A 22,242-nucleotide genomic window follows, 5' to 3' on the forward strand; every position below is an offset into this window, starting at 1 on the left:
CCCCACATCCTCATTGACACCTGTTCCTGTCCATCTTTTTTTAATTGTAGCCATACAAGTGGGTATGAAGTGGCATCTCATGGTTTTGAGTTGCATTTCCCTAATGACTAATGATGTTGAGCATCTTTTCATGTGCTTTCCCCCAAGTTTTAAAAATAATTTGCAAACATTCAGAAAATTTGGAAGGACTATACATAGAGCATTGATATAAACTTCACCTACATTCAAAAATTAACTTTTTACCAATGTTTATATACACTTTATATATTTGCACACTCTGTGTGTATGTGCATTTCTAATTCCATCACTTGTATTCATAAACCCATATTCAAATGTCAATTTTCTTTTTTTTCTTATTTATTTATTTTTAATTTTATTTTGTTGATATACAATGTGGTTGATTATTGTGGCCCTTTACCGAAACCCCCCTCCCTCCTCCCTGTCCCCCCTCCCACCCAACAATGTCCTTTCTGTTTGCTTGCGTATCAACTTCAAGGAATTGTAGTTGTTATGTCTTCCCCCCCCCTGTTTTTTTTTGTGTGTGTATGTGTGTGAATTTATTTATTTTTAGCTCCCACCAATAAGTGAGAACATGTGGTATTTCTCTTTCTGTGCCTGACTTGTTTCACTGAATATAATTCTCTCAAGGTCCATCCATGTTGTTGCAAATGGCAGTATTTCATTCGTTTTTATAGCTGAGTAGTATTCCATTGTGTAGATGTACCACATTTTCCATATCCACTCATCCGATGATGGACATTTGGGCTGGTTCCAACTCTTGGCTATTGTAAAGAGTGCTGCAATGAACATTGGGGAACAGGTATACCTTCGACTTGATGATTTCCAAATGTCAATTTTCCCAATGTCTTTTTTATAGCTGTTTTTTTTTTTTTTTAAAGACCAGAATCCATTAAAAATTCACCAACTGAGGGTGGCCAGTTAGCTCAGTTGGTTAGAGCACAGCCTTGTAACACCAAGGTCATGGGTTTGGATCCATATACTGGCCAGGCTCTCCTCCCAAATTACAAACTACATTTGGTTGTTTTATTTTATATTAACTTCTGGCGAACAGACGTTTTAATTTTAATTTAGTTGAAACATCAATCTTTTCTAGTTAGTCCTTATCTGTGTTTCATTTATGAAATCTTTTCCAACCCCGCAGTTACAAAGATATTTACCTATGTCTTCTAAAAATTCAAATTTTTTTTGTTTTACACTTCTGATAAAAATGTGGTGTGAAGTAGGGATTCAATTATACTTCTTTTCCATATGAATAACCAGATGTCCTAGCATCCTCTTTTCCTCAGTAATTTATAATGCTACTTTTCCTATGCTATGTGTCTATTGGTCAGTTTGTTTTCATTTGGGCTAATTCCACACAGCCTTAATTATTATAGCTCTAAAACAAGTCTTGATATCTCGAAGAGCACGAATCATCATTATTCCCCGACATCATTACCATTACAACTTTATTACTATTCTTCAGGAGTATTTTGATTATTCTTGGCCCTTGTCAATTTCCTTAAAAAAAAAAAAAAAAGCACCTATTGTATTTTCATTCCATTGACTAGAGAGAGAATTTAGTCTTCCAATCCATGAAAAATGGTATAACTCTTCATTTATCCAGGATTTTCTTTAGTGTAATTCAATACAGTTTTATAATTTCCTCCACAGAGGTCTTGCATATCTATCCTTATATGAGGATACTTTTGAAAAATTCATGGAAAAATAGAATTAAAAGATAACATGAATCTTTCTCTGAGCTTTCTGAAGTACCCTCATATTTATTCCTAAGTATCCTATTTTTGTTTTTGTGCCTACTGTAAATAACATGTCAAAAAGTTTTTAAAACTTTATGGCTGGTACATAGAAATGATTTTTTTTTTTTTTTACTTTAGAAATGGTTTTATTTTATGTGAAATAATGGACAGATGTTCTGCCCTTAAATTCTATTTCCCTAAAACAACTGGAAGCTTTTTAAAAGAAAACTACATGATGAATTTTAAAAGGCATTGGGATTCCTCTGCTTCTAGATCATTGCTAGGCTAGAAAAATAAAGCTTGTTCTACCAGGAATCCCAAGTTAGAATTGAGTATTCCCCAAAGCAGAAATTATATAGTTCCATTTCAGGAAAAGATTATTCAGCTCAAGTCCCCAACATCCACAACTACCAATACTTAAATCAGGTCAAAACAATTCAGCATAATTAGATTTCATTATATGAGGCCACTATGCTCTTCTAAGATGCTAATAAGCCAAAATAGGAAATATTGAAATCAAAATAGAAGATATTATTTGAGGCTAAGTGACATACAAATTGTTAGTTTTTTATTGTATCCCCCTTTCTAACATTAATAAAATAAATATTTTACTGCAAAAAAATTTTATATATCACTAGCCATAAATTTTTGTCGCTAGTTATTACATAAATGCTGCCTAGAGCCATTATCCAAATAGCGTGACCATTTTATGTCCACAATTCACTTCTGTATTTACAGAATTTTCATGATTTACATAAGCATTTCTATCATGAAGAAATTACATTTCTTCATTGAGATGCAATAACACTGAGATGCAATCTAACATCCATAATATCTGATATGTTGCAGAAAGCAATGCAGGAGAGAGGTATTTTTAATCACCTTCATTTGCGTGGCCTTATGTAAAAAATAATCTAAACGTTTTATGTCTCCAAAGGAGATTTTCAAATGTACATATAGAAACGGTTACAGACAGGGCTGAGCCTGTCGCGCAGTCGGGAGAGTGCGGCGCTCGCTCCCGCCGCGGGTTCGGATCCTATAAAGGAATGGCCGGTGCACTCACTGGCTGAGTGCCGGTCACGAAAAAGACGAAAACAACAACAACAAAAAAGAAATGGTTACAGACAGTGAGGCTTTAAGAAACATCTTCCATGTCCACATCCTGTTGTAATTGCTGTACCATCTTTTCTTCCAGCTACTTTCCTTTGCCTGCAAAAGGGGCCTGGATAGGATGGATATTTTGCTTGACATCTTTGATTGCCTGAACTTTCTGTAGCTCTTTATTTTCTTCAATCTGTTCATTATAAATTTAGCTGGCATTTGTTTGATCTCTTCAACTCTCTTCATTCCATCAATAGTTTTATTCTATAGCTCTTGCTGGTATTTGACAGGTTCATGTCTACGTTTTTCAGATTCAAATGAATTATCCACTGCAGTGAGCTCTTCACTAGCTGCTTTCGGGAATGCTTTAGTCTGTATGATTTTGTGAAGATTGTTCTTCTTTTTAAAGTTATGACGTTTGGATTTACAGAATCTGAACATCGTGCAATCATTTCAGATTAACATCATGCCATGGCTGAGGTAGATGGGCCCCAAAGAGAAATAACACTTCTCAGTACACATGCTGAACCCACGTGGGTCCCTCCCAAATGAATGTCACACTGGGGAGGAAGTCAATTTTTGCTTTACCATACCTAGCCACCTTGTTCAATTCTCATCATTTCGAATAATTTGTCTACATCTCTTTATACGTGTCATTTTTGTTTTTTTCTTTCCAATACTATATTTGTTATTTTTCTTGTCTTACTGATCTGGCTAGGACTTTCACTATGTGTTGATTAGAAGACGGCAATAGTGGGTATCTTCTTGTTCTTGGTTTTAAAGGGAATCATCAAGAATGATGCTTGTAAGTTTTTAGCAGCTACACTTTTTGATTGTAGACTTCCTTCTTTCCAGGTTTGCTAAGAGTGTTTATGTGTTTTCAAAAGTGTTGAATTTCATTAAATATTTTTTCCACAATAATCAAGATGTTATGGCTCACCTGAACCTCTTTTAACCGGTTAATATAGTCAATTACGTTTATGGATTTTCTACTTTTACTACCTTTGCATTGCTGGGATAAATATAATTCAGTTGTTATTTATTGTCTTAGACAAACATTGTGTATTTGATTTACTACATTTTAAGATTTTTGCATCTGTTTTCTTGAATGAGAATGATATGTGCTTTTCTTACTACCATCTTTATCTGATTTGGGTATCAATGTTATATTGACCTCATAAAAGATTTAGGGAGATTTTCCTCCTTTTCTTTTACACAGAAGTTTGTGTAAGTCTGTAATGAAAGGTTTCTTGAAGGTTTGATAGAGCTCACCATCTGGGCCTGGTGTTCCCTTTGAGGGAAGATTTTTAACTACCAATTCAATTTCTTTAATGTTTGTAAGGTCTAGTCAGGCTTTGTATTTCTTCTTCAGTCAGTTTTGGTAACATTATTTTCTGGATATTTATCTGTTTCATCTAAGCTCTCAGTTTGCTGGCATAAATTTTTCAGGGTATCAAAAATGTTTTTTAACTTTCTGCTGAATCTGTAGCTATAACATCTTTTTTCACTTCTAATTTTGTTTACTTGTTTATTTATCATTACCTTGTCTCTTTTTCTCTTGATCAATCTTATTAGTGATGTCCAAAAATTATTTTAAGTCTTCTTAGAAGACCAAATATTGCCCTTTTGATCCTTCCTATTATACCTTTGTTTTCTACTTTATTAGTTATTTCTCTTACTTTTTTTTTTTTAATCTCTTTCCCTCTATTTTCTGTGGATTTATTCTCTTATGTTTTAATGTTTTCAGCTGGGTGCTTAGTTCATTAACATTCAGTGCGTCCTTTCAAATTTAAGCATTTAAAACTACAAATGTCTCTCTAGATAAAATTTTCACTTTCTACCACATTTTTTATTATAGAACATTTCAAACATATACAAAGTAGAGAGGAAAGTATAATGAAGCCCCATATGCCCATCAACCAACTTCCACAATTATCAACTCACCTGTAATACTGACCCACTCCTTTTCCTGCACCATATTATTTTAAAGACATTCTCAAACATCACTGCATTCCATATCTTGATATACTATTTTCATTATTGTTTATTTCTAAGTATTTTAAGCTTACATTATAATTTCTTATTCACAAAGTTATTTAGAAGTGTATAATTTCCAAAAATATGGGGATTTTGAGAGGTGCTGGTATCTTTTTGTATTGACTGCTGATTTTATTGTATTGTGGTCAAAGACTATGGTCTATATGAAACTCTTTTATAGTTGTTGAGACTTGTGTATTTCTATTTTAGGAGACAGATTCCTCATGTCATTTAAGTTAAGCACGTGCTATTCAAAGCTATATCAATACTAATCTTTTTGTCTGATCAATAGTTGGAAGAAATGTGTTGAAATCTTCCATTATGACGGTAGACTTGTCAAAATTTCCCTATAGTTCTGTCATTTCTTTTTATAAATCTATTTGATTAGTTGTGTAACAGTTTAGATTTATAACCTCTTGGTGACTTAAACCTTTTTTCATTATAAAGTGACTGTTCCTATCTTTTACAATGCCTTTTGTCTTAAAGTTCATTTTAGCCATTTATATAGCTATTCCTGCTTTCTCTTGGTAGATCTGCCTACTACGTCTTTTTCTCATTTCTTTAAATTCAACATTTTCCAAGTTTTAAATGTTATATAGTGTATAGAACTGGATTTTTAAAATCCAGTCAGTCTTTGGTAAGTTTAGTACATTTCCATATATTTCAACTAATAATAAATCTGGATGTATTTTTGTTGTCATCTTCTGTGCCTTATGTTAACCTGATTTCTCTAGTCACCTCCCCCTTTTCCTCCCTTTTTCTTGCCTACTACTAAATTGCTAAAGCTCACTACAACTTTGGAAGTTACACATTTGGATTCTTTAGCAATTACAATGAAAACTACAGCTACCATACTTAAAGCCTAAAGTTAATCAAGATCCCTGTACTCTCCTCCCATACAAATAGAAGGATCTTAGAACACTGTAATTCTGATCACTATACTACTGACATTGTTTTCCAGCATTTTGGTTTTTTTTATGCCTCCAAAGCAGACATTATTTATCATGATGTTTTATGCAGTTCATGTTGATTTACATTTGCCAGGATCTTTATCAATCTTTTTTTGCTATTGTCTTATGTGTCACTTCTTCCTTCATTATTCATGTGGCACATATTTCAGTAGACTTTTCAGTGCGGGTTTTTTTATCCTGAAATCTGTCTTTAATTGAGAAAGTCTTTAGTTCATTTTCATTCTTGGTTGTTTTTTTTTCTTGGCAGCTGGCTGGTAAGCGGATCCAAACCCTTGACCTTTGTGACAACACTGTGCTTTAACCAACTGAGCTAACCGGCTAGCCCCTCACTCTTGCCTGATAATTTAACTAGAAACCAACTTCTAGGTTAACAGTTATTTTCCTTCATCATTTTGAAGCTGTATGTATCGTTTCTGGCTTTTATGGATGCCATGGAGAATTTCTACCAATAAAGGTCTGAGAGAACATTTTAATAAATCCCTCCTCTGTGCTAGCTCTTTAATACATGAAATATCTGATAACAGCTGTTTAAGACAAGTCTTATCACCCCATGTGAACAGATGTGGAGTATCTGAAAGCTCAGAAAGGTTAAATAATTTCTCTAAGTTCACTGTGTAGTGTCATATCTGAATTCACAATTGGAATTGACTATAAAAATCCATCTTCCCTCTACACCATGGGTCAGCAAACTTATTCTGTAAAAGGCCAGACAGTAAATATTTTAGGCTTTGTAGGTCATATAGTCTCTGTTGCAACTATTCAATTTTACTGTTGTAGCATTAAAGCAGCCACTGAAAAATGTAAACAAATGAGCATGGCTGTGTTCCCGTAAGATTTTATTTAAAAACACTGAAATTTGAATTTCATATAATTTTCACACGTGACAAAATAATACTATTCTTTGGATTCTTTTCAACCATATAAAAACATAAAATCCATTCTTAACTCATAGGCCGTTCAAAAACGGGCTGGATTTGGCCCATGGGCCATGGTTTGCTGACCCCTTCTGTATTATACCACCTTCTTGGAAGTAAGGTTCTCCAAAGTCTTTCTTTCAAACAATCCTTTACTGGGTCAGGAAAGCCATGGAAAAAATAGAATAGGCCAGGTTCTTTTTTGGACCTAAATGACCGAGGGGTTGTTGCTGCACCCCTCAAAGTATGCTACAGCAAAATGCAGCTGTTTAGATGTCCTATTCCAATGTTAAATGTCTTTTTCATGTCTTAGCCTTTAAGTTCATTTAGGAAAAATGACTTCTTACTTTAAAATATTTCCTGTAGGGCCAGCCTGTGGCTCACTTGGGAGTGTGGTGCTGACAACACCATGTCAAGGGTTAAGATCCCCTTACTGGTCATCTTTAAAAAAAAAAAAAAAATTTCCTGTAATGCTTAATAGTCAATGTATTAAAGTGTTCAGTAAGTATTAACTGATAAATATTAATCAGATGCTGCCAAACTCTACTTAATTCACAGATTCTGTTAGTCAATGAGCACAACATCTAAGCAGTTCCAACGAAATGAAAAATAATATAGCAGTCAGGCTGTATGTATGACTTAACAAAATTATTTCCTTTTAATTTAGCAAAAGGGCCGACCCCGTGGCGCACTCGGGAGAGTGCAGCGCTGGGAGCGCAGCAGTGCTCCTGCCGCGGGTTCGGATCCTATATAAGGATGGCCGGTGTGCTCACTGGCTGAGAGCGGTGCGGCCGGTCACAAAAAGACTAAAAAAAATAAAAATAAAAATAATTTAGCAAAAGGGATAAATTAAGTATTTCTTGGCCCTACTTTTTTTGTTCCAGTAGTTAGAATACTGGCATGTATATACTAAGTCTGACACTCCTTCTTTCCCTAGAACCACTTTGGTGATCTGGATGGTGGCCACTACACTGCTTTCTGCAAGAACTCAGTTACCCAGGCCTGGTATAGCTTTGATGACACACGAGTCAGTGAGATTCCAGATACTTCAGTTCAAACCACTACAGCATATCTCCTGTTCTACAGTTGCCAGCCCTTATCTATACCTATACAAAAATGCAAGATCTAGGAAAATGGTGTTTCCTGAACACTGCAAAACAAGCAATCAGAATCAGGTAGTGAAGTTTTGCTTAGTCATTAAACTCTTACAACTCACTTGTATCACTAACTTGTATCACTTTTTAAGTCTTTCTGGCATATTATGCAACCTTTTATAAGAAAAGTCTATGGCAAAGAAGATGGGTCCTGGCTCACTGAAAAAGGCAGCATGAAAATAATACAGTGCTAATAGATGGGGTCCTTCAAAACACTGAAGATTATAGAATGAGTGGAGGTTTCAAAATTCAATGTTTTTTAGTGTGAATTTCTATCATAAAATATCTCAATTGTACATAGTCAACAAATTATTTTCCAAAGACAATTCATGGAGCTAAACAAAAATAATTTTTGTTGAAATGGCTATTCAAACTTAAGAATGTGATCTGAAAATATCTAATTGATATAATAATTCAGCCAAGAAGCTATATGTCTCTTAGACCAATTGTAAAACATGAAAAGTTAACTTCACAATTCGAAACCCATCCTTTAACCAACTAATGGTGACATCTTTCGGAATCTTATTTTTATATGGGGTGTTTTTATTCCTCTACGGGAACTGAGTCTGAGGTAAATGATAAATTCTAAGCCCTTTTTAATACATCACTCTGTGACGATGTGGTTCATAATGCAGTTCACTTTGCAATCATGCCTGACTCCTATCCTTTTTTACTTTAAGGTTAAGAATTAATATTCTTAATTCTTAAAAATATTTGAGAATTCTACTACTCTTGAAAGAGTAAGTGTGGGTGTTATTATTTGACTTCCAACTCTGAGAATCATAAATGCTACATATAGTTCTGGTGTCAAGTTGAAGAAGAATGGAATCAAGTCCTGATTCAACAGAATAAAGGGAACTCAATTTAAAATCCATGTGGTGGGATAAAGTGTGTATGTGTAAAATCTATCTACTGCCCTATCTTTGATAATACAACATTAAAGACAGAACACTTAAGGGTTTTTAATTAAGATTTTAATGTAGGTGTAAATGAAATTCTTGTTTTTAAAAAAATTAAAGAAAGTTTCCATTTATTTTTTAGAATAAAGATTTAGTGCACAAATACAGCCCAAAGCCAACAGAAAAATAGCTCTGCCCTGTCATTTCCCTAAGAAAGCACTGCAGGTACCCATAATAGGCCAAAAGAGAGAAGAGGAAAAAAAAAAGCAATTCTCTGAGTTCTAGGCTTCACAAAAGTTTAACCACATGTTAAACTATGTACATCGATTTGATGTGCAAGTGTGCAATAAATATGTACACATACATTCCTATCTGCTTTACATCATTCTACAGTATTCATAGATCAAGCTGGGATTTAGAAATGTGAAAAGGCCATAACACTGAAAAGGAAAATAAAGGATACATGGTTTTTAGATCAGCAGAATAATAATACTTAGCTAGTTAATTATGTCAACTTTGAAGCAGACTAAAAAAGTTGTTTTGAAATAAATGGTACCTATAAGGGATGCTTACTGCAATACTTATTAAATGTTATTTGTCATTTTTTTGATAACAGCACTGACCTGCATTATATGGTACTAGTAACACAGCTCCCTCTGTCCTAGAATTCCTCTAAATGGCCAGCGATTGCTATCCATTATCATCTTTATAAGCATCACAAGAGGTGTGTTGCTGAGCCTTTTAAAAGATAACTAGCCTATAACCTACGTCTCCTTATGTGGCTACATCAGTTGCTCGTGGTCCCAATGAAGTATAAAAGAGAATATAAGCTGCTGAAGACTTCACAGAAGAAATGGAGATATCAGAAACTTCGTGATCATCAAATTTAAACCATCGCTGTCTTGCTGCATTTTTACAATAGGCAGTGTAGTGACCTCCATCCAGCCCGCCGTAGTGATTCTGTGCCAAACAAGATAAAAAATCAGTTCAAATTGAAACTGTTATTTAAAATATGTAATAATTTCAAAGCTTTATATTGTTCTTACTCTATGAGGTAAGGAACCACTCAAAACTACTGTTTTTCATAGTTTCCTTTGAAATAAAAATGCTTTAGTTTAATACTTACTGAAACAGAAAACAAGTTATATTTCTTCAAATTGTTCTTTGGACCAATAACATACTGAGACAAGTCAAGATTTTCTAAAGGGAAGTCCACAGATGTCTGTAATTTTTGCTTCCACCTGCCATCATAGGAAAAACTGCAGAAAAAAACATTACAGCAATTACGCTGACAGAAAGACATCACAATGAACCCTTAATCATTAATTTCCAGGTTTTTAGCCAGGACCATAAAATTTATTTCCAATACAAAGATTCAGAATTTTAGTAGTGGAGGGACCTGTTAAAGTCATTTGGTCTAATTTCCATTTTACAAATGAAGAAACTGAGGTACACAGATATTAAATGACGTGTCCAAGAGTAGAATGGCAGAGGTAGGACCACACACTGGCCCCTTGATCCCCAGGCCAGCTATAACTGTTCGATGAGTCTTCCTATTTGTAATGCTAATCACCACAAAAGCACAGGGGAAGGACTGAGGAGACCTGCTCTATATTTAAACGCATACTTCTGGGGAAACTACAGTCAGAAATTGACAATAGGTATATTAGTGATTGAAATAATGGCATTCCATTATTCTGGCATATTCTGCTCCTTATAACACAGAAATTGACAATAGGTAGATTAGTGATTGAAATAATGGCATTCCATTATTCTGGCATATTCTGCTCCTTCTAACACCAAAATACTAGTGTTTTAGTTGCTGTAATATGGTTATTTCACATTTTTTAAAAAGCGAATTCTGAACCATATATATTTTTAAATATCCTCCAAGAATAATATTCAGCATTAAAACATATCAAATGTGTAACCATTTATATCTCCACAGTCCTTAAGAAAAAGGGACAACTGACAAGCTTTTGTTAGAAAAATTTACACGAGAAATGAGCACATCAATGTTGAAATTAATGTAACTGTCTAAGAAACTCCAATAATATCAGATGAAATAAAAACTTAACATAGAATAGAAATGACACCTTTGAAGCAAACTACAGTTCTCAATAAAAAGGTGAAACTTCCTTTAAAAAAGTTTCTCAAAAAAATCGACTCAAAGATGGATTATATAAAGACAAAAGAACCAGAGCAAAAGATCTGGTATATGTTTTACAACTCTTGCCTGTATTCCTTTACCACAAGATAGGACCAGATCATTTTCATAGGTTGGAAAAATCTGGACAAACCTGTCTGCACTTAACAACAGCTTCAATAACATATTTTGTCACTAAAATTACACTTTAAAAAAATCATATTTCATTTTCAACACGATTAAATCTGTTTTGTTATACTCAGTTTACTGTTTGAATATTATATTTCATCTGCTAATTTGTTATTAGAATTATACTGCATAACATTTTCATGTATTTTCACTTAATGTTTTATAATGATTTAAAATTTTTATATCTGAAATGCAATAATTCAGTTTCACTGACTGTTAGAAACTGAATCATGCAGAATTACATGAAATAGTGGTGCTGACAATTTGCTTTGGTATTGCAAACACTAAGGTGAACTAATAGAGTCTCATCATTTCTGCCTTATTTCCCGAGAGCTACCCTAACCACATAATCTTCCTTTGTTATGTATCCTTAGCAGGCAGTACAATAAGTGTAAATTACAAAGGACTTAGAATTCCTTTGTCTAAATTTTACTGAACAAGTAAAAAAAAATTTCCCTTTACCGTTTCAGATGAACTAAAAGTACAGGTGGCAACTTCCAGATTTCTATCTTTTTTAGAGAATCCCGTCGAGCTCTGCAATGACTGCAGTAAAATCTATTGTTATCTGTGAGTTTTTCTTCTTTGGAAAATAATCTAAGGCAATCCTGGCAAAAAAAACAAGTAGCAGATACTCATTAATTCATTTCTTCAACACCGTATCAGAAAGCACCTATTCAATAAGTCATTTTGCAGGCATTAGGGATACAACTAAACTAGAACAATAGTTCCTGCCCCCTCGAGTTTTATGATCTAATGAGGAATGCAGACAAGTGAACAATTACAACAGAGTGTGGCGAGTGCTACCTAGGGTGGAAGGAAGAAGTTCTGTGTGTAATGACAACAGCCAGGAAAGACCCCTAACCTGAACCTGGTGGAACAGGGAAGACTTGCTGGAGGAAATGACATTGTAGAGGAAGCTAAAACTAAAGGTATCAATAAGTTATTATATATATATAATATTACTGTTACGGGGAAAACAGGATATTTATTTAATATCCCCATGTAAAGCAAATGCTTATAAAAAGGAGACCTAAGTTAAAGGCAACATACAACTTTCCGAATAAACTTTTTAAAGCTTTTTAAAAATACAAACTTTTATTAGTACCACCCTCTCCCAAGTGAGCTTACTGGCTAGGCTAAAAATACAAACTTTTAAAAACATATTACTTATCAACTCTGAAAGAGTATTTAATAGGAAAGGATCTTTAAAAAAAGGAAAATTTCTAATTCCTCTAATCTACATAGGCCTAATTAAAACAATTTATGTGTGTTTGACCTACAAAATGTTTATGGTAAAGAACTGGAATAAATTGCTGAAAAAAGTACTTCTCTATATGCATAATCAGCATTTTTATCCAACAAATCATTTTCTTTCCATCTTAAACTTACCTGTAATGTACATTTACTTGTGGATGCTAATGGTAGAGACAAATACATGAAGGCCTCAAATGTCCTAGACTTTCTGTGACAGGTGAGGCACTGGACTGTGGATTTGAATTGACCCTGAAAAAGTGCAACAATAATAGATTCATTGAGCTGCTTGTGTTTCTGCCAAGCATGTTCTGCAGCTTTAAAGTCATCGAGATGATCATTATTTTCTTCTTTATGTCTCTTCCGATTATCAGCCTGGAAAAAAGATGATTTAAATTCTGTTAATACCTCAAAAACAACATTTAAATATAAAACTGAAAGAATACAAACACTCTGAAGATTCAGAAACACTTGTAGTTCTCATAAAGGAGTTCTGATCTTAAAAAAACCTACTTGATATCAACTTGTTGGAATTTCTTAGTAAATTTTTATTTAAAAAGCCAAGAAGTCAGGTTTTGAAAAGAGAAGATATCCCATAGATAGCTGGGGATTAGGGTTATAAACATGATTTCGTTGTCCTAGCCTCATTAATGGATGTATACATACATAAACACATACACATATATACATGTGTGTGTGTGTGTGTGTGTGTGTGTGTTCAGTGGTAAAAATGGTGATCCCAAAGGTATGTGATAGAGATGACAACTTGGTGCTTAAAAAAAAAAAGCTGTAGTCTACAAATAAAGGGTGGTCATTTATATAGAGATACATGCCTCAATAATAACTATTCACGCCAATCATTTGGTTACATGGAGTAATTCTTATCCTTTTTTCTAAAATAAGAATAAGAACATAGTATAATAGTATATAAATACTATATAATAAATATGTAAATATAATAAATAAACATAATATACAAACCTAACATCCAATAACAAAGATGCTCAGGCTGTCCATAGCTAATCTTTTATAAAATCATACCTTTATGATTTTACTTTCATATACACATGGGTCACAAACAATATTTCCCACAACTATTTTAATATTTGCAAATTTCTTTTTTTTTTTTCTTTTTCGTGACCGGCACTCAGCCAGTGAGTGCACCAGCCATTCCTATATAGGATCCGAACCCGCGGCCGCTGCGAGCGTCGCCGCGCTCCCAGCGCCGCACCCTCCCGAGTGCGCCACAGGCTCGGCCCATTATTTGCAAATTTCTCAGCAATACTATCAATAACATTTTACTAAGTAGGTACTAATTGTATATATATATATATACTTTGTATATACTTTTCAAATATTACACATATCAGATATGTTTTATAGTTCCCATGTCTTATACAAAGGCACTATATTTGAATAAACTAGCACCGAACAAATTACCAACTAGAATTTTAAATTGCTATAAAAATGATTACAGTGCAACCGAGCAACGCTAAAGAGCCTTGGCAACTTAGAAAAATCAAATTTCTTACTTTATTTAGATCTTCATGGAGACCATCCATTAGAAACAGAAGCAGTTCTTGTGAATCTTGCTGGCTGTATCCTGCAAACTGGTCATTGATCTTCCCAATGGTGATTTTAAAGTCTTTTGGACTGATATACCTATACTGTCCTGTCCACAGGGCTTTCATGATTATACCAAATTCTTCTGCCACTTCACCTTTATGCCCCAGCAAATTTGACCTGTGTAAATAAAGTTATAAAAAACAATGAAGGAAATTTTTAAAAGTTATGGGGTTCTTGATGTCAACATTAAATTATTAATAATAATAAATTATTAAATTGAATTATTCACATACTGTAGCCCTACACTAAAATACTTTTTTGTGCACAGGTTTATTACCAAAATACTCATCTAAATTTTACTTTGCTTACACCCGCCAAATCACTTCTTTTGGCTGCAATCCCTGCAAGGTCTCTTCCTACTCATCAACAGACTCCAGTTTATGACAGTGAGGTTCTGCCTTTTTGTACTGCTCTTTTCCCATCTGTTCTTTAGTAATCAGAGAAGGCCTTCTCTACATTATTCTTAAGAATAAAAATATTTCCTCTTTAATTTGACTTTTCTGGATGGCAAGTGCTATGGTGTCAATGTGTTTCCTGCAAAATTCAGGTGTTGCTAATGTGATAGTATTAAGAGGCAGGGCCTTTAAGAGGTGATTAGGCCCTTTCATTTTCCACTATATAAGGATGCAGCAAGAAGGCCCTCACCAGATGCTGCTGGTGCCTTGATCCTGGACTTCTCAACCTTCAGAACTATGAGAAATAAGTTTCTGTTCTTTATAAATTACCCAGTCTCAGGTATAAGACTACGACAGCAAATATGGTCAGCTCAACCTTTAACATTATATTGCTAAAAGAAAGAAATTTATTTACCTGTTAATATCATCCTGATAGCAGTTTCGGTTGAAATAATCAGCCAAATGTGGAGCATTACATAGGCACTGCAATATTGAATTCATGTAACAAGTATTTCCTAAATTACGAAGTCCAGTGAGAGCTGGTCCAGATCCTCCAAAAACAGGATTGAGGTTCCGAATCTGAGAAGCAGAAAGCCTTGAGATCTCAGCTTTAGGGTAGCATGTTGGCCTGAGGAAGAAATAGTATATAAGATGTCTTAAAATGCACAGCATCTGAAATTAAGGTTCATACTACAAATGGCAGCAAACTCTAGCATCTGTACCACAGTAATCTTGTAAATAGTTAATATGTTAATTCATAAGATCCTGAGTCTTAGAGGACACTTAGTATATAGGTTAACACTGGTTGTATTCTGGGACCCTCCCAAGCAACACATGCTTTAATCTCTTATGTAGGTCTATGGTTCTCAGAGACACCCTAAGCTATATTCTCTACCTTCTCATGAACTAGCAGCTCTAGTAGAGAAGGTGCTTTCAAACTCCTTTAAATGATTCCCAGGAAGTTTAGCACCATCAAATGTTTGAACACAACCAGAATGCCAAACAAGAAATCAAAAAAATATATTACTGCAGAGCAGCTATCAAAGGAGGCAGGGACTATCTGGGTACCTGCTATGGGTCAAATTAGTCCCCCCAAAAGTTCATGTGTTGGAAACTTGATCCTTGCTGTAACAATGTTTAAAGGGTGGGAAATCGGATTATGATATCTGAAAGGTGGGACCACTGAGAGAAGTGACTATACAGCAAGGTCTGTGCCCTCATGAATAGACTAATCCATTCATGAAGTAAGGAATTATCATGGGTATGGACTGGTGGCTTTATAAGGAGCAGATGAGAGAGCTCTTCCATTCTCTTGCCATGTGATACCTTGTGTTGCCACAGGACCCTATAGTGTTCCCACCCGGAAGAAGCCCCTCGCCAGATGCACCCCCTTGACCATGGACTTCCCAACCTCCAAAACTGTAAGAAATAAATTTCATTTCTTTCTAAATTATCCAATTTCAGGTATTCAAAGTGACAGAAAACTGACGACTAATACAGTACTATTACCACAAGTGGCTAGTCAAATTTAGATTAATTAAAATTAAAAATTCAGTTCTTCATTTGCACTAACCATATTTCAAAATAGCCACAAACCATATTGGACAGCACAGAGAATACTTCCATCACCACAGAAGCATCTACTGTACAGCACTGGACAAGAGAATGTCTCCTAGACATTTATTAGTGTATTTGATTGATATGTGGAACTACTAGAACTAGAAGAACTGTAGCATTAAGGAAAATCTTAATTGACAGTTCTCCTTTCTTTTCTTATTCATCCCTAGTATTCTTCCACCCCTCTAAAAAATGTTGAAATTGGACTAAACTATACTGCAACCAGCTTTTCTTTACATGTGCTCAGGTGCATGGCCTTCATGCTCTTTCTCTGTTCAATACACATAAAAAATACATAAACTGCATATGATATATCTTTAAAACAATGTCAAATTAAAAAACTTTAATAAGAATGATAATTCCTTCTTGAATCAAATCTCATTAGTTATTATAATAAACCTTAAACTATGTAACTAGATTAACAGTGGAAAAGCTCCTTCAAATAAGTCCCTACCTGGCAGGGAAAGGTCTCAGGAGGAAAAAATATTAACTACTTTCTTGGGATGTATTATTAAAGAGGCCAAAAAAAAAAAATAGCCTAATTGGAATTCCTTAAATTAAGAGATTGTATCTAATAATGAAAAAACAAAACCATTATTTATAATTCCGTCTATTCCCCCCCTTCTCCCAAAGAAGCAAAGACTAGAAGTGGTAGACTTGAAAATCACCTCCTCATAACCCTGCCAGTCAAAAGCCAGGAACATTAGAGGATTCAAAAAGGGATAAAATGAGCAATATACCTAAATAGGATACTGTTTGGGAAACTTAGTGAACCTATTTGGCCACTACTTGTAAGCAGAATGGCAGAAATACAATGAAGGAAAAAGGAACAGAATAAAGATTAGGGGCTACAATGTTTGTTACTTTAGTACAATAGGAAAACTACTCTCATGTTATTAGCCAATGGGAAAAAAAAAGTTTGGAACTTAAGTGCTGCAACAAGGCAAACTCAACAATCCTGTAAAATACGGTCCTCAAAGGGAGATTTAGGGGCCACAGGAGGTCTATGAAAAACTTGTGGGTAGTCTGTGGCATGTTGCCATAAGATATAATAATGAATATACTTTTATATCTGGGTTAATAGTTATGATAATCCTTTCTGGTATGATACTAAATTAGCACTTGGTTTCTCAAACCCTAGGACATTTTCTGTATTCTTTTTTTTTCCCTCTGTAGTGTACAGCCACCCACTCTACCAGGAATGTCTGACTCCCTGACATTAATATGCTGATATATTTAGAGTAGAAATTTTAAAATATAGCACATTACATGCTATATTTTAGGAGGTTCTAGGAGACAGGATAAACTTACTTGTTTTCCCGATTGACTGCTGGAGTCACTGTTGGCTTCCTCTTCTCTTCCTCTTGAATGGCCTGGGTTATATCTGGGGAGGAGTAGGAGCGCTTCAATTTGGAAGGTTCCCTATCCCGCTCAGCAGCAATCTGTGGCTTGGCTTTATGAGTTGGAGGGGTAGACGGAGGTACAGAAGAAGGAGCCATTTCCGGCGGATACATATGAACAGTATTGGTGGGTGAATGATAATAACGAAAGGTTCCAGTGATTGGGTCAAGAAACTTATATGAAAAGGAAAAAAAAAAAAAAAAAAAAAAAGAAAACAGATCAAAAAATAAAAATGACTGTTATATAAAGAAATCACTCCAAAGTATTCTACTGCTAAATTTACTTTTGGATTAAGATAATTTGAATAAAATGGTGATAATCACTTCTATAATTAAACTTCCAAAGAAACTTAGGTTTTAAAGTAATACACCATTTCTAAATGACAAATGCCAAAATGCTGACAAGTATATTGTAGCCAGCATCCCAGTCTGGATATTGAGAAATCTTACCTTGCTGTAATTAGGGAAAAGAGCTATGCTCTCCATGATTAAAAAAAAACACAATTTACTCTGCATTAGAGAAAACACAGAATAAACAAGATAAAAAGTATAATGGTTTGGAACACAGTTACTATATTATTTATTTCAGAGCTAATTTTGACTTTTACCTTGGCCCAGCCTGAAGGCAGTCCCGGTACAATCCTCCCCATTTCTTCACTTCTTGCTCTTGTCAAAGGCTCTCGTTGAGCCTAGTTTAAAAAAAAAAAACAACAAAACAAAACTGATTTTTCAATTAAATTTTGCTATATACAAACTTAAGCTACTTGTACCAAAGGATAAAAAAATCTTGCTTTGGCTGCCCTTCATATTTTTTAAAACAAGTTCAAAGATGAAGAAAACTTTATCTGTTTTTCTCAAAGTCCAAATATTACCACACCAAAGGGAAAAGGAGTGTGCGCACAAGCCTGTAGCAATGGTGGTGGCAGAGGGGAGGGACATGACCTGCTGTGGTCATTCATAGGGAAGAGGACAGTAGAGCCAAGCAAACAAGAAGGGGTGCAAAATTACAAATCAAGGTCTGTTCTAAATCTACTACTACCTAAAGTTATCTTGCACTCCTAATCTTCTTCTACATTTACTCATTGAATGAACAGAATTTACTGTCAAACTTTAAATAGGAAGGAAAACTCTATTTCCTTTAGCATATAAGGTTCACATGTAAAAACAAACAAAAAAATCCCACAGCTACCAAAGATGGCAGAGCAGAGAGCATAGCTCAAGATGGAGGATGACAACGTAGTAAAGCTAACCACAACGTTATAACACATGGGGGGGTTTTCTTCAGTATTTTTCCCCCCAGTGAACTACTTACTTTATTTCTTTCAGTATCCTCTGTATTTTCTATAAAAGTTCCTGTCTTTAGAATTCCACTTTCTGGTTGTCCTTTAATCTTAACAGGCTGTAAAATTGTTAAAATTACAGAAGTGAAAGAAAACTTTTAACTTTCCCCTAATATAAACCTATCCATCACTAGCTACTACATCCAAATCCATTAGACTGAAAATGTAAAAGAAAAAAATTAGGCATCTGAAAAGTTTGTTCTATTTTATTGTCAAAATCAAAATAGATACTTTTGAGACCATTTGGAATTTCCTAACATTAAAGAACTAAAAAATTTTGATGAGTCAGTGCAAAAAAAAGAAAAAAGAAAATCAAAGTGAACTGTGAAGCACTGGGTTCACATTACATGGCCAAAGTGTAAAATGCTGATCATTGGTGTATATTCACCATAACCTCATTTAAACACTGTTCTTTTATTTAAATTCCATATGATTTTGGTTATCTTGAAAGCAGTTGTGCTCCAAAAAATTTAAAGTACTAAAGAGAATGAAGAGATTACAGAATTCATAAAGCTAATATTCAAAAATGCAAAATTCATTTTTATATCTTCTTATAACATCCTAGGTTCTTTAAAAAAATTCACCTTAACTTTGTATCTTATTTTAAAAAGAGTAAATATTTTTAAAATAGTGATAATTTTAACTAGAATTTATTCTAGAAGAAATTATATATTTCTCCTACTTTTAAAAGGAGCACACGAGGAAAGCAATGTTAACTTTTTTCAATGTGTTATATTATAGGATGCATCAAAAACTACATTTGATAATCTCAGGGCTACTTAGATTTGTAGGGATATTTGGCAGCTATACTAAATGACCCCACAAATATGAATGCTTTAAGTTCTAAAAACTGCCCTGCCTCTAGTACATATAGCAAGATGGAAAGGAAATGGCTTTGGAATATCACTGCCTATGTGATCTTGGGAAAACACTTAACCTCTAAGCTTCAGATTCACTTGTCAATTGAATAGCTTATGGGTTTAACATTAGGAATAAATACTTAAATTGTATCTTAAGTAAGAACTCACAAGTTCTGATTCTCTTATGAATAAAGGTTAGAGAGTTTTAATTTAGTAGATGGGCTTCATTTCTCCGATTTTGAGTGTTTAGGTTTTTGCATGAGAGCATTATTTTTGACAGTACAGGTTACCAAATAAGTGCAGCATTATATGAACTGTTAATTTTGGTAACATGCCTGAACTGCTGCTTGAGAAGTGCAGAAATTGACACTCTATATAAATGGTATTTCACTTTTTATCAGAAGTCATTTTCACAGGCTCTAAAAAATGTTTTTCCACTTACATGCACATAGAAAGGGCTATAAATGTTCCTGCTATTATAAAACCTTATTTAGTGTTCAAAAGGAAAAAGCATTATTAATTGCATAATGGGGAAAAAAGCAAAAAGCATGATATTATTAGATTAAAAAGTAACAAAAAATGTCCCCCTAAATTATGGGAATTAATTTAGGGTATGTAGCAAGGGCAGGAAAAGGCAACATTAATTGGGTTATCGCCAATATTAGTTGAATAGATAGAGCAAGAAATAAAATGACATTGACCTGACAAAAAAAATCACTATATGCAAAAATAAATGTTGGGCCTTTGAGATGTCACTGATTTTGGACACGGTCTGAGTAGACACAAACTCTATCATACAAACATTGGCATCTGACTCCTTTGTAGTAAGAGGAAGATTATATTTCACTTTAGTCTTTTGATAATAATACATCAAACACAAAAATAAAAAATGTAGCTATTTATCTCAATATTAAAAATATTCTGCATTTTATATACACAAAAAGCAAGGCCATTCTCCAACCAATCATTTCAAAAATGTGTATCACTGGCCTCCAAGGAGAGTAGGTGAGCAAATGTGAATGGACCAATACAATGTATCACCCCCAGAAAACTACTCAAAATGTCTGCCCTATTTATGATATGCCACTAGTGTTATCTTTTTATATACATTTTATTTCACACAGCTGACAATTTGTATTGTTTGTTTTTGCTTACCTTGCCTGAACTTGAATCTCCTGTCACAGATGTCTGGGACACATCTCCTATAGACTTTTTCTGTACTTCTGGGGTTGGACACCTTTTTGCTCTATCTTCCACAGATTTCTTGGCATCAGAAGTTTCATGTTCACTTTTACTCTGTCTTTTTACTCCTGTTATTTCTTTGCCCCTCTTTGCTGAGCTTTCTTTATCTTCTTTCTTGGCCTGTTCACTTTCTCTCTTCTCCATTTCTTCTTTTGCTTTTTGTTCCTTCTCTGTGATTTCATCTTCTTCAGCTTCTTTTTTTCTGGCTCTTTGGTCTTGTTCTTCCCTCCTCAGTTTCTCTTCCTGTTCCTCCTGCTGCCTTTCCCAAAGTTCTTTTTCTTGTTTGTTTTTCTCCATTAGAAGAGCAGTTTCTGCATGAATATGAGCTTTTTCATCATCTGTTAACATGGTAGTTGGAGGGGGAAATACTGGCTTGGTGGAACGATCAGGAACAACTTTTCCATTCAGAGGAGACTGTTGCTCATGATCTGTACTTTCAGATTTTATTCTATGATCTTCAGGCAATTTGACTGCTGGTTTTTTAGTACGATCAATCTAGAGCAATAAAAACAGAGCAAAATATACTTGTGTCAAAATTCAGGAATGTAACATCAGTTCCTGACATCAAGTTGTGACAAAAGAACCATGTCTTACTCTGTTTTGTGCTACTTCCTTCTATCCAAATTAATCTCTTTAGCAAATGGTCACTTGGCTACACCCTTAGTATTCTCTCCCCAACATACCATTATGTTCTTTACATGGCCAGGTTGAATTTTCCAAATCTTTCTGTTCTGCTTCCCTTTTAATTATAAATTTCTCCTTTAAGTCATTTCTCTCTCCTATCATTTTACCATAAGCAGCCAAAAAAAGCCATGTAGCACCTTGAACACTTGGCTGCTAAGATATTTCTTCTGCCAGACATCCTAGTTCATCACTCTTAAATTCTGCCTTTCACAAAGTCCTAGGACACAGTCCCTTTTGTGCTGCTATAACAGAATATCAGGATAATTTATGAAGAACAGAGATTTATTTCTAATATTTCTGGAGGCTGTGAAGTCTTAGGTCAAGGCACTCCCATCTGGTGATGGCCTTCTTGCTGCATCATCGCATGGTGGAAGGTGGAAGGGGCAAGATAGCACGTGAGAGAAAGAGAAGGAAAGGAGGCCAAACTCTTTTCATCAGGTTCCCACTCCCACAATAATGGCATTAATTCTAATCACATCTTAAAATTCCCACCTATCAATACTGTTGCGTTAGGGATTAAGTTTCTAACATATGAACTTTGGGGGACACATTCAAACCATAGCAAACTGTCACTTTGTGGAGACATCTGCCAGAACATGTTAGTAAATTACTCAATGTCAAGATTTCTCATGAGGTAGCATCTGAATTGGAGATAT

The 22,242-nt window shown here is 34.5% G+C and overlaps 2 protein-coding genes and 1 pseudogene across 6 annotated transcripts in view; 1 reads left to right on the top strand and 2 right to left on the bottom strand.

The window, feature by feature from the left end:
• Positions 1 to 7,912, top strand: part of USP50 (ubiquitin specific peptidase 50) — a 41,277-nt gene extending 33,365 nt beyond the window's left edge. The window contains exon 7 of the mRNA XM_063090054.1: positions 7,721 to 7,912. Coding sequence (XP_062946124.1) covers positions 7,721 to 7,912 — 192 coding nt within the window. The remainder of the gene's footprint in view (positions 1 to 7,720) is intronic.
• Positions 2,896 to 3,383, bottom strand: LOC134374087 (probable ribosome biogenesis protein RLP24; annotated as a pseudogene).
• A 977-nt stretch (positions 7,913 to 8,889) lies between the features above and the next one.
• USP8 (ubiquitin specific peptidase 8) overlaps positions 8,890 to 22,242 on the bottom strand; it is a 91,153-nt gene continuing 77,800 nt past the window's right edge. For 3 of the 5 annotated variants that reach the window (XM_063091243.1, XM_063091245.1, XM_063091242.1), the window contains 10 exons: positions 20,816 to 21,397; positions 18,773 to 18,859; positions 18,069 to 18,149; positions 17,372 to 17,634; positions 14,859 to 15,071; positions 13,955 to 14,165; positions 12,561 to 12,797; positions 11,634 to 11,776; positions 9,963 to 10,095; positions 8,890 to 9,796 (listed from right to left, as the gene is read on the bottom strand). In XM_063091243.1, the coding sequence (XP_062947313.1) occupies positions 9,611 to 9,796; positions 9,963 to 10,095; positions 11,634 to 11,776; positions 12,561 to 12,797; positions 13,955 to 14,165; positions 14,859 to 15,071; positions 17,372 to 17,634; positions 18,069 to 18,149; positions 18,773 to 18,859; positions 20,816 to 21,397 (2,136 nt within the window). In that variant the 3' untranslated portion in view covers positions 8,890 to 9,610. The remainder of the gene's footprint in view (positions 9,797 to 9,962; positions 10,096 to 11,633; positions 11,777 to 12,560; positions 12,798 to 13,954; positions 14,166 to 14,858; positions 15,072 to 17,371; positions 17,635 to 18,068; positions 18,150 to 18,772; positions 18,860 to 20,815; positions 21,398 to 22,242) is intronic. The other 2 variants (XM_063091246.1, XM_063091244.1) reach the window with 1 other exon arrangement.

Source organism: Cynocephalus volans, chromosome 3 (genome assembly GCF_027409185.1).
Source record: "Cynocephalus volans isolate mCynVol1 chromosome 3, mCynVol1.pri, whole genome shotgun sequence".
In the NCBI taxonomy this organism is placed as follows: Eukaryota; Metazoa; Chordata; class Mammalia; order Dermoptera; family Cynocephalidae; genus Cynocephalus; species Cynocephalus volans.